General features: G+C 44.8%; 1 protein-coding gene and 1 long non-coding RNA gene across 2 annotated transcripts in view; one reads left to right on the top strand and one right to left on the bottom strand.

The window, feature by feature from the left end:
* The window catches only part of RBPJ (recombination signal binding protein for immunoglobulin kappa J region), a 60478-nt gene extending 59494 nt beyond the window's left edge, over positions 1-984 (bottom strand). The window contains exon 1 of the mRNA XM_062574590.1: positions 965-984. Coding sequence (XP_062430574.1) covers positions 965-984 — 20 coding nt within the window. The remainder of the gene's footprint in view (positions 1-964) is intronic.
* Positions 985-1201: 217 nt separating this feature from the next.
* Positions 1202-12315, top strand: part of LOC134139454 (uncharacterized) — a 52122-nt gene continuing 41008 nt past the window's right edge. Inside the window, exon 1 of the long non-coding RNA XR_009958164.1 lies at positions 1202-1267. This is a non-coding gene — a long non-coding RNA (uncharacterized LOC134139454). The remainder of the gene's footprint in view (positions 1268-12315) is intronic.

Raw genomic sequence — 12315 nt, 5'->3', positions numbered from 1 at the left:
TGGCTAGGAGAGTGTCACTTATTACAGTGACACATTTTGCAACCAGCTAGCCACGATTAAGTATTATCCAGTGTGGTCGAAAGGGATGGTAACTATCATTCGTTATGATCCAGTGTGATTTAGCAGGGCAAGGAGGCTGCTATCCTTCGGTGCAAGACAATACGAGTAGGAAGGCAACTAACAAAACTCGCCAAAGCCCAGGGGATGGTGAATAGCGTGGGGGCAGAACAGAAGGGGAACTTCAGTCCCCTACCCTGAGGGAACGGGAACGGTCTCACTAGCAAGGCTGCAAAGCTCACACCAAGCGGGACGGAGGACGGAGCCGCTACGCTCCGGCTCCCGGTACGATGCGGACAAGGGGCTCCCAACCGGCCTCCGCAACGCGCAGGGGGCCGAGGCAGCGCAAGAAGACAGCGCTAAACTTCTCGCAACCGCGAGAGCGGGAGCCTTTGTGCGATCGCTCCCGGTCAGCGGCCGAGGGGCCCGGGGGTCCGCGCAGGACAAGCCGGGGCGGGGGGCAAGGAGGCAGGAGAAGGGCCGGTGCCGGCAGCGGGCCGCTCTCCCCGCCGGGCTCCGCTGCTGGCCGGCCCGCAGAGAGGGGCTCCCGCGGGGCGGAGGGGCTGAGCGCTGAACTCAGCGCGGAGCCCCGGCCGGTGCGCCCGCGCCGCAGAGAAGGGGAGCGGCGCAGCGGCCAGCCCCGCCGGGCCGCCCGCCGCCGCGGAGCGGGGCCGCCGGGCCCGGAGCAGGGGCAGGAGCAGGGGGGCCCTCGCCCGTGTGCCCGCCGGGGGGACCCCAGCCCCCGGGAGGGGTGCCTCCGGGCCCTCCCCGGGCTGCCCGAGCGGCAGCCCCTGCTTCCCCGGAGCGGGGGCAGCGGGGCGGGGGACGCAGGGCGGCGCGGCCGGCGCCCCGGCGCCCCCAGGATCAGATCGCTCCCGGCGCGGCGCCGCGAACCCCCCGCACTTACCCTGTCACAACAGGCGCCATCTTCCACAAACTCTCGCCAAAACTCCTACTCTCGCGAGAGCGCCCCCTCTCCGCGCGAGGAGCGCGCGTGCGCCAGCCCGGCAGACACACGCGGAGCTGGGGGGGCCGCGGCGCGCGCCGCCCACTCGCCGCCCGGGCTCTCCCCTCAGACACAACAGCGGCAGGCGTGGGAACCGGGCAGATCTCGCGAGAGCACGGCGGCAGCCCCGCCGGCCGGCCGGCAGGTCTCGCGAGAGCCGAGCGAGGGGCGGGAAGGGGGATTCCCTCTGCCCGGTGTCTGCCTGTGAGTCTCGCTTCTGAGTCTACCGAGTCGGCGGGGGAGGACTAGACCAATGCGGCGGGTTGGGGGGGGGGGGCGGGAGGCCAAGCAGCGCTCCCAGGGAGCGGGGGAAGAAACCACTCGGGGCGGGGGGAGGGGAGGTCGCTGCCCGAGCGCGGCGCAGGGGCGCCAGCGGGCACCGCCGGGGGGGGGGGGGGGGGGGGGAGGGGAGGCTGCCTCGCCGCCCTGGCCCCCGCGCCAGAGCTGCCCGTGCGGGAAGTCGCGGCCAGCTCGTCCGCTCCTCGTGGAAGCGGGCGCGGGAAGCCCGTGTCAGCCAGCCCGGGGGCCGCCCGCCGCGTGGCTTCCGGGGGCCGAGCACATGGGCAGCCCCGCAGGTTCCCCGGGGGCCGCGCTGCCGTCCGCGGCCCGCCGTTACGGCCGTTGGAGCCGCCCCGCCCCCTGCCGCGCGCCGTGGCCCTGAGGAGCCGCCGCGGCTCGCCCTGTTCAGCCCGGTTCCCGGGCCTGGCGCAGCCCCGACCCCGCCTGTCACAAGCCGCGGTCGCCCGAGCCGCGCTCCGGCCCCAGGGGCGGAGGGCAGCGGCCGCCCTCGGAGAGCGGAGAGGGGCTGAGGCGGCGGCTAGGCCCTACGAGGCGGGACGTTTTCTCCCATGTAGAACGAATAGTCTCTGAAAAAAATTCAAGTTACTGTGGAAGTTTGACCAGCAACATTTAATGCGGGCTCTGTCCAAAAACATTTAAATGATATAAAAATAAACGCAACTTGATAACTGTTGAGCAACGAGTGTTTTCTACCAGAGTTTTAAAGAAAGTAAAAACCACTGACTGTCATTGCTTTTGATAGCTGTATCCTCTACAAGTGCAGACCAAATATTTTTTTCCTTCCTGTTAGGTGAGTTTAGCTTAAAAATTAGTTCATACAAAGCTCAAAACCCAGTAGGAATTGGAAAAGCAGAAATTCTTTTCCAAAAAGGAATAAAAGTAACTGTAGGAGGCTGAGATCTACACAGATTTACTAGCGTTCTTTAATATTTCACTTTTTGAGAAAGAAAGTGGCTTTGAATGAAAAGCATATTTTCATAATTCTGTTGTCTTTCACACCCAAAATGCCTAAGATAAATTTGTCTAGTAAATACAAGTTGAGTCCACTAGACCCTGTTTGACCAAACAAATGACCCCTGTAATGACTTCTCAAATAGAACTCTTAAATAAACGTGGTAATGAGAAAGTGTAAAATCTGGAGAGGGTCCAACATTGGGCATTAAAAGAAAATCCAGATTTTGGATCCATTTCATGACATGACCATTTCAAGGTCAGGGTCTGATTGTCCAGTAGAGCATTATGTTTGAAAACTAACCCTTTTGCATCAAGGATTCTGTCCTCTTTACCCAACTTCCTTTCTCTGTGTCCACTGTCATCAGTCTGACTTCAAACACAAAGACAATACTGTTTTGACAATTCACAAGATTCCCGAAAGCTATGTCATTTTTATTACTTCACCCTGGTGCCTCTGCTGTCTCCCAAATTAAGGAAAAAAATCTCCAGTGACTATGATTTGGGTTTTTTTCTTAAATACTCACCACTGCTAATATCAATTCTCTGAAGAATAATGTCTCAGATGAGTAAACTGCTGTTTTGAGAGCTTGCTTGGCCATGAAATTTACTGTAACTCTGCTAACTGTACAAACAACTATTGTTTGCTATCATTAAGGGCACTTTTCCCATCATAATTTCCCCCTACTCATTAGTTATAAAAGGATTTTGATTGGTTCCTTCATAGTGCACTTCTCATCGAAAGCACAATGCATACTGGAAATCCTCTGTATTGTTTGTGGAGAGCAAATCATAATCCCTTTGGAAATCTCTTCCTAAAAACATTTTTTTTTTTCCCCAAGGCTAAAGAATGATCTCAGCTCGTACTAGTTCCATTCTGTTAAGAATGGTTTCTGGATTTTTGCCACAGACAGTCTCTAGATGGTCATTTTCTGAGGCCCCTGTTTTAGTGTGTTTTGAATCGAACTGGAAAATCTAAAAATACAGCACACAATAATATGCAGTGTCTAGACTTCTTTTAATATTTTACCAAGAAGACATTTTGATTAATAACAAAATTAATTGGATCCTGGAGAAAGTATATTATTTCGAAGAATTAATAATTACAAAAACTATTGTACTTCCTTCCATCTCTGACTCTAGAGGTACATTATAAAACAAATAGCTATTGAATTTTTTTTTCATTTTAATTATAAACAATCTGCAGTGCAAAAGGTCGGGAATACTATTCAAGTCAAAGACAATAGCCTGAAATTATGCAAGTGGCAGAAGGAAAGATTAAAAAAACACAGGGTTTTTAACAGTGTTCATGCACTGAATTTTCTTCTTATTGCTTAAAGGGTTTATATCACATAGTACAAAGTGCTTAATTTCCGTTAACTTCAGTGGCAGTCAAAAGCATGTAGTACCTCAAAGAGCCAGGCCCCACTTTCTCATCTGTAGTGCGTGGCAAACACTATTAGAGTTGAGGTATAAGAACAAGTTTGCATACAAAGTTTGCACAATTTCAAATTTCGTATTTATTGTACAAATCAGTGGTTGAACTGTTTAAAACTAAGTTATTTAAGCCCTGCCAAAGCCAGGGGAAGTGTTCTGAGTCAGGCTTATCATTTCAAAAATGATTTGGAGACACAGCTTGGAGGCACCTTTGAAGGACCCGATTTCAGCAGGTTTTGAGTCTGTCTGCTCTTTAACGCTGATGCTTTGCTAAGTAACTCTGGCTGAGTACTCAGAATCATTAGTTGCCTTTGAAAATTGAAGGCAACTAAATAAGGAAATCTGTTTTACTTTCATTTTGTAGACTCTGGGGTGGAGTCCCCTTTTTGGGGATTCACTAACACGTATAGGTGCGGACGGACCCAAATCCCTCTCTGTGCTCCCTGCAAAGTGGATTCCAGAAGCTTAACCTGGGAATTCATATGGTTACCTCATCCTCTCAGGATCTGAAGCTGGAAAGAAGAGGAAAGACAGAATGCATAGCAACTGGCCGTATAGAAGGCCAGGGAGGAGGTCTTTTGGCCCTGAGTTTTGCATATCAGGTGGCAGAGAAAAAGCTGCCTGGCTGAGCCCAAGCAGCACAGCTCTGGAAAGAAAGGGCAGATGGGAGCAGGGAACACCGGACGCAGGCTATAATGAAAGGATTCCAGATTTCAACAGCTTGTTCAACCAGTTTGGACCAAACTTTCTCCAGCTCAATGCTGGCTCATTCCTTTGGGCACAGCACTAGCTCACACTGCTATCTGGCTTCTAATTTGGCAACTGCCTCACGTCTAGCTGACTTGGAGAAAGATTAGAGGACTACAGATCTGTCTGCATCCATTTGTATAAAGTACCCGGTATCTATTATGTGCACAATGAGTCCCATCTCTAGTTGAGTCTTACAAAAAATGACTCATAAAATGTCTTAAAATCCTGCCTATTTATAAACGATAGTGACCTTAAAAAGCAACATAGGTAGTAGAACCACACAGTTATCTGAATCTTTAGTTCATTATAAGTAGTAGGTTTATCTCCAAATCCAACATTTTGTATCTGGTGATATAAATCACACATTCTAGTAGTATGCGCTGTGATATAACCCTTCTGGAATTTTATAAGCACAGGACGTACAATGTGGTTTAACCGCGTGTCTAGGAAAGAAAATAAACAGGCAGTTGCCCACAGAGCATATCTTACATCTAAGCATCTGTGTATATGCCAACAAAAGTTATCACTTTAAGTGCTAACTGGACAACTAGATGTCAGAAGCGCCTCTACTGTTTGAAATGGAAGCTATTATTCAGCATAGCTCAGACGATTTACAACATTGTCCTTAATATGGTAGTAAGAGTGGAATAGTTAGCAGTCTTAAACAGGAGTGTTGTTAAATAGTTTTCACTTTTCTGCCATAATTTGAAAAAAGACAGTAGCACAAAGAAAAACCTTAATTCCTATCTTAACGCCTGTTAAGGCATAATAATCATTTGGTAGTTACCAAAAGCTACAGTCAGGTTTGTGGCTCACTCTGCTATACCTTGCACACAAGTACAATCCCTACATAGAGAGTTTTTATAATCTAAAGGCAAGATGCAAGAAGTGAGTATAATAAACAATAGGAAGGAAGAGGGGGAGGGAAGATGAGGTTAACAGTAATAACATCATGTGGTTATGTAGGTTAACAATGCGAACAGCTTGATGACTGACTTCTGTAACCTTTTGTTTTTAAATACTTTTTAAAGACACTGCATTATATTACATTTTGTTCTTCACCTACCCCCTCAAAAGTATCTTCAGTTATCTTCCATTAGGTGAAGTTTTCTCTGTTTGCATATAAACTACCCTGCATTCCTGGCATCTGAAAAAAACCAGCTCTCCATCCCTGAACCTCTCTCCTGCTTCTCTCCACTCAAGAACACGGGGGATGCCTGTCCAACATTTTTTTGTGGCACCTGACTGCTCTCCTAGCCCATTTCACCACACACAGCTGTCTTACAGTGGTAGTCTGCAATGGTAGCTGCTGCCCTCTGCCTCCTCTTCCTCAGGGTGTGCCTACAGATATCAGGTATGAGAAGTCTACAGTGAATCCATGAATCAGAGAGTAAATGCAGATGCCCTCCAGGCTAGGAGGGCCCACTACCCTACAACGCTCCCAGGTGTCTATCTCCAGCTCCCACACCTGGGTAGATGTGCACAACCATAAACATTGGCAGAGGTGAAATTTGTAAGGCCCAACCTTCATGCTGCCGGGAGCATGGCTCCCGCGTTGTTCTGACCTCATGCCATGCTTAACATGTATACCCACCAAACCAGTTCTAAGATTAAACCACAATGCACAGGATTGCAAAGTGATTACTGAAAAGGACTGCAGCAGGATAATCTATGTAAAAAATCTCCTCCACTCTTCCAAAACAGACTAGAGAACATACAGTTTCTTTTCAATCAGTCTTCTCCATATAGGATTGACTTTCGCATAGCAGTAGAGTACAACAAAGGTTAATTCATCTGATCTCACTGAAATCAAGAGGAAATGAAAGATTGAACTGGTCAGTTAAACTATGAATTGTTGCAAATAATTAACAAAGCAAAAGGAAGAATTAAGGATTATAATACAGCTGCAGATGTTTTATAGCTTTTGTTCATATCTAAAAATGAATTGAATTTGCAATCGTTACCATTCTGAACCAATATGAAAACAGATGTCTTTGTGCAGAAAAAGTATTTAACCAGAGGCACTGTCTCAGCTCTAATGCTTTCATGGTGTATGTTAGTACACCACCTATACTGACAGCAATTCTTACACCCAAGCCTGTAAGTCAATGACTGAGTCAGTGTGGATTGTTTCAAATAGTCTGCTCTCAGGTTCACAAGACTCTTTGAAGAAATGCATGCGGACAAACTTCACCTTATTGGCTCTGCAAGTAAAATACGTTTTTGGAGAAAGCCCCCAAATAATGAAAACTCATTTGATTTTACAAACATAAAAGAAACCCACACTCTTGATCATACATGTTTTTCTCCTGTATTTGGTGCTTAAGGGAATTTCAGACTAACCGTAAAACAGTGCAAAAAAAGACCTCAGCAGTCTGCTCTAAAAGAAAACCACAAACTGCACATAACCCCTTGATAAAACTACCACTAAAAAAACTTTTTGACATTATAATCCAGCCCATTTTACTATGTACTAGGAAAGTCTAAGTCTCACTCATGACCACATTATATAGAATAGGAGGAAACATTGACTGAAACCCTTAACCTGTAATTCTACATATAAATATACACACAGGAAATTTTCTAGTCATGGCTTCAGAATAGAGTTGGGAAATTAATTTTTTCGCAGAGAGAGTAAACCCAGGTGCCACTTAAACAGTATTTTGAGGATTTAAAGATATTTAAACCTTGTGCTAGTCCTGTGAAGGAGTTAAACTAATTTTGTGTGTTTAGTGGCTTACAGAAACTGCCCATATCCTCAAGCAATGATAATAATGCTTGGTTTTGATCTGTTTATTTCAAAAAAAATATATATATAGAAAGTTTTACATTCCATGAAGCTGTAGATTTTTTAGGGTACTCTAAATATATAGTCAAAGAATATTTAATCTTAAAAAATAATTATCTTTTAATATTGACAGCTTGGTGTCTATTATTTGGATTATTTATTTTGTCACGTCCTGTTGCACAAATTTTTACTGTTGTGGGTTTACTCTCACTTTCATATCATTCTCCCTCAGAACATCATTTTGAACTCTAGCTGTTCTGTAGCTCATTTGCCTTAATCCTCATCCTGAAAAAAATGGTTATTTCTGGTAGTAATTAATGAAAAGAAATTCCATACAAATTGCCTGGGAAAATTTCATTGCTCAGATCCAGAACACTTGACACTTGTGAATAAAATAACCTTTTGAATTTTCTTTCCTTTCAAGGAATCACAAGTGACTTTTTAATGCTAAAATTCATTAGTGCTTGGGTATCATATTGATGAGCTTTGTATAAATGAAAGAGTGACCAGATAAGTCATAACTAAGATAATGAGCTTATAGTTGTTGTGGAGGTTGCCAAAGACATGTCCTTGATACTAATTAATTAATTTACAGTATAATTTCATTTATTGTCATACTTACTTCAGAATTCACTAAGAATTATCTCTTCCTAAGTTTTAACTCTTGGTGTTTCATTTCTTATGGTGTAGACAGCTGTATCTTTTTCTAGAATTGCAGTTAGCCATCCACTCCTGTTACTCATGGCTTCATTATCAGTTTGTTTTTCTGCTCATTACAGGCACTGACCTTGCCAAGAGCTAAGCACATGCATAATTTTACTCATGCGATTAGACTCATTAAAGCTAATGAGATTAATCAAGAAAGCAAAGCTACCTTTGTTTAAATGCTTGTCATTTGGGGCAGTGCTACTAGAAACAAGATCTGGAAACTCTGGGAATTCAGACTAAACAATAATTTTCTTTAAAACTCACATAAAGAGAAATTCAAACAATTTTTGCCTGATGCTGCTGTGATAGGTGATGAACAATGGTTGCCATTTTTTTCAAGTGCGTTTCCAGGTACTTGGCTTTCGAGATCAGAGCTACAGATCCCCATAGAAAGGTTTTGTCTTCTGTATTTCCTTTATCTCATATCTTTCAACTGTATAGTCCCCTTTCCTAGTTCCAAAGTGTGAAAGAAGTTTTTTATCTTTTTTTGTCAGATCTGGCATAATTCATCAGTTTATGAAAAGGTGGCTTCACGCTAAAGGTGGACAAGAATTTTCTAACATTGTTTTTTCTTCAGAAAATGATGGGTTGTCAAAACTGAAACTGATTTCAGCAAACTTTACCCAGTCATTTCTCAAGTCTAGGGTGAAATTTCTGATGAAAGATAATGAGAAATACATATCACAGCCAAGAGCCTAGTGGCAGAGGCTGGCTGTAAGATGATAGCTATGTTATGATGCTGGGAATGAGGAGACTTCAGTCCCTCCAGTAATATTTCATTAATGTGGAGAGTTTGCAAGAGACAAACCCCCAACCGGTTTCATTCACACAGAATGAAGGAGATTGCTCAAAATTAAACAAAATAAAGATGTCCATGGTCTCAGAGGAATGGCTGGACAGTTTTCGCATGGGATTATCTATTTAAGTTTTTATTTGGGGAGGGACCTTCAAGAAATAATGCTTTTATTTCAGTATAGACTGGGGGGAAAATCTCAAAAAGTTTTCTGGAGAAGGAAATCCGTTGCCATCTCAGTCACTTCTGCCCTACCTTTGGACATTGCATAATTTTGTGTCTGAGTACTGCAAGCCTGCCTTCTGAAAGCCTCACAAAAGCGTCACGGCAGCCAGAAACACAATACTTAGAGTGCAGCTGTTTTCCAGCCTTCTTTCTTTGGTATCCGTCTCAGCTAGGAGAGGGGTAGCAGGGAGCTGTTATTCCATCTCTACTTCCTACTCTAAGGAAGTTAAGGAACTGGACCTTCATGACAATTTTATGGTCATTGGTACCACAGGCCAAACATACACTGGATACCTATAGATCCAATTTTGAACAAGCTATTATTTTGATTTGTCACTTTGATCCCTGATGAGAGTCATCATATATGTGAATTACAAAAAGTTGGGCCTCTCAGTTATAAAAACAAATACCAACTGCTCTGCTGTCGTTCTGAAGCAATAAATCTCCCATAGCCTTGGAAAAAACATCAGCTGTGGATTTTCACCCATTTTATACCTTTCTTTCAAAACAAACACTTATTTTGTTCCCTGATGAAAACAAATAAATGACAATGAAAAGTTAATAAAGGTATGGTAGCTGCTATTTGTAGTTAATACTGACTCCTCTGCCCTGGCTTTTTCAGGGTAGAAGTTAAAAAGCAGAAAATCCACCACTACCAATTCCAATATTTGGGGAAAGGGGATATTTTCAAGTATTACTCATTGTACTCACTCATTTTTCTTCTAAGAAAGTAACTGAACTATGCCCCAAGGCACACAATTTTATTAACGTTGGAAAGAGCCATGCGGTGTTCATATAGTGTTTAATCTCGATGAAATCTCAGCACCCAAGGTTTTATGATTTATGGCAGAGGAGGATCACTCAAGTGACAGTTAGGGTTTTGCCAGCTTGTACTGTATATACAGCTGTTGCTGCATAGGGGAGGGAAATGTAGGGTCTGGCTGTCTGTTCCAGACAAAAAGAAATGGCACATGCTATTACTTCCAGATCATTGCAGCCCCTGCACCACCATCTGCTGGGGGTCAGAGCAGTTGTCCGGGTCGGCGTCAGTCATGCACAAACTCAATGCCGTCCACCGCGCAGCGCCCAGCAGTACATATTTACAAGAACAATAACACAGACCTGCTCCCCGGACACGGGCATCACAGCGCTCCGCCACAGTCCCGACAAAGGGACGCAACGAAAGGGATATGCATTACAAAGGCGGGTCTTGCGGATCACAGCTTTGCGATTTCAGGCCATAATGCAAATTGAAGGGAAGAAAAACTGTCACCAATAAGCTCAGACCTAGCAGTCGTTGTGTTTGTATTTGACACGGCTTCTCAAAAAGGGGTGCCTGGGTCTCCAGGCTTCTCCTTTCCTATTCTCCTAAGTGCTATGTAAGAGACAGTTAAATAGGAAAAGCTTTGACAATAAATGTTAAACATTTTGATATATTATTCTGTAGCAGCAGCAAGATGGTCTCTGCCACATACCCCAACTTCCCTCTGTGTCTTTTCACTGGGCTCATGCCACGTGCTGGAGCATGGTGCAGAGACCCCTGAGCTAACATAAACTGAACCATTCCTGGAAACAGAAGTAATACAATTGTGTCAGCATGATGTTGAAACGGAACTAACAGTTTTAGCATCTTTTCAACCCCAACAGCTAGTGAGTAATCCATTTCTACTGCTAAAAATATCTGATTCAGTAAGACCAGTGTGACACACCACGCAAGATTGCTTGCAGGGTATTGCAAACGCTTCGCATAGTGCTTTCCTGAACCCATGACTGAACACATTTACACAGACATGAGATCTTTGGTTCCTACAACCAGAGGTGTGCCTCATTGCTGGGCATCAGTGCTAACACATGGTGCAGAGGCACAGAGGTCCAGAGCTTTTAGATCTGGACTAGCTTGCTGAAAGGCTAAGTCAAATGTTTCTGCACTGCATCAGAATAGAAGCATTTGGGGAGCTCTGTGCAAAGACATCTGTGTTGCTTGTGACAAGCTCAGCGGTATTCAGCTGAGTTTATTAGTTTGGTCTCAGCATCGGCACTGTCAGAAGAGGCACCAATGCCAGCATGGGGTGAGGGGAATGGGCCACAGCCCTTGGAAGCTGCGAGGAGGGCAGGTGGGGCTGTACACAGAACATTTTTTAAGTGAGGCTTATTGCCAAATAACTACAAACCACTCTGTTGTAGCAAAAATACACTAAGGACTGCTGTATTCTCTGCCTTCTGTAGCTGCAGTATCTGTCATAGCACTACCACATACATAATCTTTGACATTTCATCTGATAATTAGTGGTTTTGGCTCAAGCAAACCAGGTCTTGTTAGATCACATCCTCAGCTGTTTTTGTCTGTTTTACTAAGCTCCACTCTGGGTATTTTCACATAACCTCTCGAATCCACATAACATTTGACAGCGTTCTTGGATGCACCCTGGAAAATAATACGGAGCAGAAGACCTCCAGGTGGCCACACCTACAAACTCCACCTCCTTGGCTCTACTGGCACCAGTTCACCCCAGCTGCCAGAGCAGCAAAGCTGGTTCTGGAGCCTGCAGGGGAATGTGGGGCTCTGTGACTGTGTTCCTGGGAAAACATAACGAGACTCGGTTACACATTTGTACTTGGAGGGCACTTTGCTTGCTTTGTTCAGTGCTGGGCTAAAGTACTCTCAGCAGTTTTTCAGCGTAGGACAAGGACTAGGAGAAGGATTTTTTTGTTAAGTCAGTGTTGTGGAACTGAATTTGAAGCAAAAAATGTGCAGAAGAGCAGTCAATATATATTATAGATGTTGTATTACAACGCATGCGAAGTGCAAATAACTTGATGTCTCTTTAATTTTGGAGAGGGGAAGGCAGGGGATGGGAAGCTAGCAGACTGGCTCTCTCAGGAGACTAGTAATAAGATGAAAGGATAAAGAGCTTTTAACCTCTAGATGATTGATCTAAATCTGGCCCAAATGTGTACAGACTGAAAGTCATTCCCATCTGATGCTGCTCAGCAGTCTGAGAGAGATGATTTGTCCTGTGTGTCTAGTTCCCAATAGACAGCAGTCAGGTCATCGAAAGCATCCCTGTTGGCACTTGTGTGCACCTTTGTTGGCAGCTTTATTCTAGCAGCCAGTGGCTAAATTAGCACGGAGAATAGACTGGGTTTCTCAACCTGCGAGTCACTCCTCTGGGCAGAATTAAGACATATTCTTTAAATAACGCTGGGAGAAAGTAGGACTAGTTTTGTGTGTTCTGCAGATAACTAAGGGATTTCACGGGAGGTATGATGCAAGCCATATGTTTACTGACAAATTCAGAA

The sequence above is a fragment of the Rhea pennata genome, chromosome 4, assembly GCF_028389875.1.
Source record: "Rhea pennata isolate bPtePen1 chromosome 4, bPtePen1.pri, whole genome shotgun sequence".
In the NCBI taxonomy this organism is placed as follows: Eukaryota; Metazoa; Chordata; class Aves; order Rheiformes; family Rheidae; genus Rhea; species Rhea pennata.
Note: the sequence above shows the minus strand (reverse complement) of the source record. Positions and strands in the feature narration are given on the sequence as shown.